This window comes from Clupea harengus, chromosome 10 (genome assembly GCF_900700415.2).
Source record: "Clupea harengus chromosome 10, Ch_v2.0.2, whole genome shotgun sequence".
Classification (NCBI taxonomy): Eukaryota; Metazoa; Chordata; class Actinopteri; order Clupeiformes; family Clupeidae; genus Clupea; species Clupea harengus.
The window spans coordinates 28,864,570-28,871,172 of NC_045161.1; the positions used below are offsets into that span (position 1 = coordinate 28,864,570).

Here is a 6,603-nt window from a genome sequence, read left to right on the forward strand (position 1 = left end):
ACTTTGTCTTGGTTATGTGGCACAAATAGGTTAAATGTACAACTGGGGACAAGACAAGAACTTTATTTCCACAAAAGAAACATAAATATAGACACATTTATAACAAAAAGTGCACCATCATGGCCTTTGGCAGGTTGAACATCTTCAGCAGCCTCAGAAAGTTCATCCTTTGCTGAGACTTCTTTATTAGGCTCAATGCAGGCCTCAATGTTTTCTTTTTGGTTTGCAATTCCCACCTTTACTTTTATTGTACCTTTGGTAGCACATACGGTTTGAGCATTTTTTCCTTAATTTTTCGTCCTTGTATAATTTAAAACTAATAAATAAGTTTCGACTTTTATTTTGAAAAAATTATGAATTGTGGCCATATTGAAATGTTCATTATTGTCGCTGGCAACACGCTGCTCAGACGAGCTGGAAAGAAATGAAGACTTAACTAGTGTTACAGTTAATGCAAATTAAAATTGGTTTCTCGTATCAAGTTGACTTACCGTTAACTTGGATGAACCGAAGATGGAAGTAGGATATGTCTGTGAGTGGGAGAAGAGACCAAGGAGCAATCATTGCCCGTCAATTCCGCTCGTGTGTGCATGGTCTTGTAGAAACCTCATCGCGTTTACCACCGATCTTAAAAATGAAGATGATGAAAAAGGTAATGCACCAAGCCAGTGGCAATTTTATTAGTGATCTGAATGTTTATGGTCATTGTCTATGACGACATTCTTCTATGTTGGTCTTCCTACGACTGTGTTCACCAAATTTGTAAACAGAAGTTAATGTGAATGTACTAATGTGATCTGTAGCTGTTGCGTGGACTACACAATTGTAATTTACATCCCTGACTTAGGACTCATTAAAGCAAAATAATGTTAAACTGAATTCGTAGCTTGTCTGTCCTTTCAGAACTTAGTCGTATGATCCATATTATCGATACGGAGCATCCGTGGGATGTGTACTCCATCAACTCTGGCCACACAGAGGTGATCGGCTGTCTGGAATGGGATCAGTCCGGTGAGTGTGAAGGCATTCGTCTGTGGTGAAATTAACTTTGGTTGGGGGCTGTCAGAAAATCAATCTTTCCATTCCAAGCAATTCAGCTGGACTTTTATTCAGGTTCACAGTAACATTTTTAGTTAACCTAATGACGCTTCAATGATGTATTATGACAGCTTGCGGCTTCTGTGATATAAAGTCTCTACAGTGAGTCACAGGTTATTTCCAGCTGTCCAGATCTGTCTCTAGAAAATGGAAAAGCCATTCGTTTCCAGTCAAGAGATCGCCCCAGGAGTTAGGAGTATCTTTTATTCCTGTCTCCTGTTGCTCAGCTGGTATCCAAGGACCACCATGGTCATGGATTCCGTACCCAGGGAGCACACAAATGATGCCACTGTAAATCTGATCTGTATGGATAAAAGTGTCTGCCAAACGAATTCATGTAATTGTGTGTGTTGCCGTGTGTTCCTCAGGCTCCAAGCTGCTGTCTGCCGATGGAGACGGCCAGATTAAGTGCTGGGCCATGACTGAGCACCTGGTGAACAGCTGGGAGGGCACCCACAGCAGTGCAGTGGAGGGGGACCCCATCGTGGCCCTGTCTTGGCTACACAACGGGGTCAAACTGGCTCTGCATGTGGAGAAGGTGAACAGAGATGATTCCCTAAGAGTACCACAGCTATGTGCAGTTCATAGGAGTACTACAGCTATGTGCAGTTCATAAGAGTACCACAGCTATGTGCAGTTCATAAGAGTACCACAGCTATGTGCAGTTCATAGGAGTACCACAGCTATGTGCAGTTCATAAGAGTACCACAGCTATGTGCAGTTCATAGGAGTACCACAGCTATGAGCAGTTCATAACAACACCACAATCATGTACAGTTCATAAGAGCATCACAGCTATGAGCAGTTCATAACAACACCACAGTCATGTGCAGTTTAACATTAGGGTGGAGAGACTTCTTCCGGATATGTGCCCTTTCTTCTCAGAAACATCTCCAGGGTGTTTGAAGTCTGTCTTGTGAAAGAGAAAGTTTCAGTGCATCAGCGAGACAACAGAAAGGAATACAATGACCTGTTGTAACATCCCCCTTTGTTGTTTTCTCTTCTTCCTTCTCGTTTCCCTCCCCTCCGTGTTGCAGTCGGGCTCCACTAACTTTGGAGAGAAGTTCTCTCGGGTGAAGTTCTCCCCGTCTCTGACGCTGTTTGGGGGGAAGCCGATGGAGGGCTGGTTGGCCGTGACGGTCAGTGGCCTGGTGACCGTGTCCCTGCTCAAGCCCAACGGTGCGTTGCTAAGCGCCAGCGAGAACCTGTGCCGCCTGCGCGGTCGCGTGGCGCTGGCCGACATCGCTTTCACCGGCGGCGGCAACATCGTGGTTGCGGCGACGGACGGGAGCAGCTCGTCACCGGTGCAGTTCTACAAGGTGTGTGTGAGCGTGGTGAACGAGAAGTGCCGCATCGACACGGAGCTGCTGCCGTCTCTCTTCATGCGCTGCACCAGCGACCCCGTGCGCCGAGACAAGTACCCGGCCGTCACACACCTCAAGTTCCTCACGCGGGAGAACTCCGAACAGGTGAGACTTCTGGACTCAGCCTAATATGGGCTTTCTGTGGGTCTCCATCTGGATGGTTCATTTCCCCCATCAGCTGCATGTAACTTTGGTATGTGGGCACTGTGTGTGTCTCTGATGAATGCCGTGCATCAGGGGTAGATATACACGCTTCACGCTCCTACTGTGATGTGTTGACGATGGTTGCACACGCTTCACTCTCCTACTGTGATGTGTTGACGATGGTTGCACACGCTTCACTCTCCTACTGTGATGTGTTGACGATGGTTGCACACGCTTCACTCTCCTACTGTGATGTGTTGACGATGGTTGCACACGCTTCACTCTCCTACTGTGATGTGTTGACGATGGTTGCACACGCTTCACTCTCCTACTGTGATGTGTTGACGATGGTTGCACACGCTTCACTCTCCTACTGTGATGTGTTGACGATGGTTGCACACGCTTCACTCTCCTACTGTGATGTGTTGACGATGGTTGCAGTGTATCATGGGTAGATATACACGCTTCACTGTCCTACTGTGATGTGTTGACGATGGTTGCAGTGTATCATGGGTAAATATACACGCTTCACTGTCTTACTGTGATGTTGTGGTGATGGTGTCCATGTTTGTGTGTTTGTAGGTGTTGCTATGTGCCTCCAGCCAGATGGGCAGTATAGTGGAGTGCTGGTCACTACGGAAGGAGGGACTGCCTGTCAATAACATTTTCCATCAGCGCTCACCAGCTGGTAGGTTACAGTGGATGCTGTTGCTTTACCTCAGCCCATAAGCCTGTGTAGGCTGTTTATGTTTTAGTCTCTGTTCTGGCCTTCTGCATGTCTCCCCTTTTCTGAGGGGGGTGTAAGGAGCCATGACAACAGTTTTAAAAACAAACAAACAACAACCAACACAAACCTACAGGCTGAGGTGAAGCAGACACACGCACACACACCCCCCCCCCCTCCCCACCCAGTAGACTGGTTTTGATTTGATTGTGTTTCCGTGAGTTTGACGTGTTGTCCTTTCTCCTGCTCGTGCCTTCTCTCTTCACTTAGTCGGGGAGAAGCAGCCTATGATCCTGAAGTGGCGAATCCTCTCCGCCACGAACGACCTCGACCGCGTGTCCGCCGTCGCCCTTCCCAAGCTGCCAATCTCCATCTCCAACACTGACCTCAAGGTGGCCTCAGACACCAAGTTCTGCCCCGGCCTGGGTGAGCGGATCAGTCTAATTACAGACTGATTAGAGAGTGAGCTCTTTGAGAGTGAGCTGTTATAGCGAAATGTGATTAGAGAGTGATCTCTTTGAGGCAAAGTGATTAGAGAGTGAGATCTTAGAGGGAGAGTGAGCTTTAGGAATACATGGCTCTCTGTAATGTTGAGTGATTGTTATTAGCTTTGCTAACTGATGCTAATCTTGTGTGTGTGTGTGTGTGTGTGTGTGTCTGTCTGTCTGTCTGTCTGTCTGTCTGTCTGTACCTTAGGCCTGGCTCTGGCTTTCCATGACGGCAGTATTCAGGTTCTGCACCGCCTCTCTCTCCACACCATGGGCGTGTACTACGGTTCCTCCTCCGGTTCTTCCCAGCGTGCGGGCGAGGAACCCGCCATCAAGAGGCAGCGCACAGGAGGTCCAACCATCCACTTCAAGGCCCTGCAGTTCTCCTGGACGTCCCTGGCCCTGGTTGGGGTGGACAACCATGGGAAGGTAGGGTTTGTGATTCTGTCTCTAGACATCGTAGGGTTAGGCTTATGAAATTATTATTTAATTACTTATTAAAAAACTCTAATAGATAGTTAAGTCAGTGTAATACTCAAGAGTGGAGTCTTCTCACTGTGTATTTCATAGTTCTTAACCATTTCCATTATGTTATTCCTGTGCACAAATGATCATAATCATAATGGGTTTAGTCATTGGGATTGTGATACAGTGTGTTTCTACTGTCCCATCCCTACTTCATTCTAATGCCATGAACAGCAAACATAAGCGTATTGGAGACTCACAGAGGTGTGCGCTTGACTATTATGGTTTATTATTGACTATTTCTGGTTTCTCTCTACCTCTTCTTCTCTGGCTGCGTTCATCAGTTGCACATGATCCGAGTGTCGCCCTCCATGGGCCAGATGCTGGACATGAACACGCTGCTGCGCCACCTGCTGTTCCTGTTGGAGTACTGCATGGTGACGGGCTACGACTGGTGGGACGTGCTGCTCCACGTGCAGCCGGGGATGGTGCACAACCTGGTGGAGCGGCTCCACGAGGAGTACATGAGGCAGAACCAGGCCTTGCAGCAGGTACCCGCAGAACCTTTAGAACCGCACAGCTGTAGTGGGTCTCATTACAGTGAGTCATGTACATGGGGGAATGTTCTAGCGGTCGAGAGGTGCCAGTGTGTGAGGAGTATATGAGGGAAAACTGGGTGCTGTAGCAGGAACCTTGGGAACAGTTCCAAGTTATAGGGGTGTTATGTGTGTGTGTGTGTGTGTGTGTGTGTGTGTTATGAGCGGCTGTGTATTTAGCTGCAGTAGTCAGAGCTGAGATGGGTGTGAGTGTTGTATGGTATGCAGTGTGTGTGTGTGTGTGTGTGAGTGGTGTGTGCAGTGTACTCTGTATGTATGTTTATGTTGAAATGCCTTGGAATGTTTGCTGTTTCCCAATGCAATGTACCCTTTCATACAGAGGGCTCACCCTTGCTAAATGAGCAGTCATACAGAGGGCTCACGCTCCAATGCAGGGCCAGGTTTATGTGTACGTAGGGGGCTGAAACCCTGCAGACAGGCTTAAATAAAGCACTGATTACACCACCAGCAGCCTTGCCTCACATAAGCGCATGGAACAATACACAGCCTTATATGAAACCTCCATTTCCCCACAAGTGCTTAACAAGTGCTTTTTGTCCATACACACACACACACACACACACACACACACATTTCATTCGGCACATGCTTTTATCCAAAGGGACTAATAACTATATTTTGAAGTTGATTAATTCTAATGATAAATATGATTTAAATAAATGTGTGATCATGGGTATCAATCCAGCTGGAGCCCCAGTGGCACATCAGTCCCTCACCAGATACACACCAGATGCACACCAGATACACACCAGATACACACCAGTGCCTCACCAGATACACACCAGATACACACCAGTGGCACATCAGTCCCTCACCAGATACACACCAGATACACACCAGATACACACCAGTGCCTCACCAGATACACACCAGTGGCACACCAGATACACACCAGTGCCTCACCATATACACACCAGATACACACCAGTGCCTCACCAGATACACACCAGTGCCTCACCAGATACACACCAGATACACACCAGTGCCACACCATATACACACCAGTGCCTCACCATATACACACCAGTGCCTCACCATATACACACCAGATACTCACCAGATACACACCAGGGGCACACCAGATACACACCAGGGGCACACCAGATACACACCAGTGCCTCACCATATACACACCAGATACTCACCAGATACACACCAGTGCCTCACCAGATACACACCAGTGGCACACCATATACACACCAGTGCCTCACCATATACACACCAGATACTCACCAGATACTCACCAGATACACACCAGGGACACACCAGATACACACCAGATACACACCAGTGCCTCACCAGATACACACCAGTGGCACACCAGATACACACCAGATACACACCAGTGCCTCACCAGATACACACCAGTGGCACACCAGATACACACCAGTGCCTCACCAGATACACACCAGATACACACCAGATACACACCAGTGCCTCACCAGATACACACCAGATACACACCAGTGCCTCACCAGATACACACCAGATACACACCAGATACACACCAGTGCCTCACCAGATACACACCAGATACACACCAGTGCCTCACGAGATACACTCTGCACAGGTTATTTGACTTTTCACACTTTGTTTGTGTTCAGGTTCTGTCCACGCGGATTGTGGCAGTGAAGGCGTCGCTGTGTAAGTTGTCGTCGGCGACGGCTGCCCGTGCGTGTGACTTCCACGCAAAGCTCCTTCTC

General features: G+C 48.0%; 1 protein-coding gene across 1 annotated transcript in view; it reads left to right on the top strand.

Annotated features, from left to right (window-relative positions):
- The first annotated feature begins 362 nt into the window (after window positions 1-362).
- med16 (mediator complex subunit 16) overlaps window positions 363-6,603 on the top strand; it is an 11,138-nt gene continuing 4,897 nt past the window's right edge. Inside the window, exons 1-9 of the mRNA XM_012823206.2 lie at window positions 363-652; window positions 904-1,011; window positions 1,467-1,636; window positions 2,136-2,567; window positions 3,189-3,294; window positions 3,601-3,756; window positions 4,027-4,247; window positions 4,628-4,834; window positions 6,505-6,603. The exon at window positions 6,505-6,603 is cut by the window's right edge and continues 112 nt beyond it. Of these exons, the coding sequence (XP_012678660.1) occupies window positions 514-652; window positions 904-1,011; window positions 1,467-1,636; window positions 2,136-2,567; window positions 3,189-3,294; window positions 3,601-3,756; window positions 4,027-4,247; window positions 4,628-4,834; window positions 6,505-6,603 (1,638 nt within the window). The 5' untranslated portion in view covers window positions 363-513. The remainder of the gene's footprint in view (window positions 653-903; window positions 1,012-1,466; window positions 1,637-2,135; window positions 2,568-3,188; window positions 3,295-3,600; window positions 3,757-4,026; window positions 4,248-4,627; window positions 4,835-6,504) is intronic.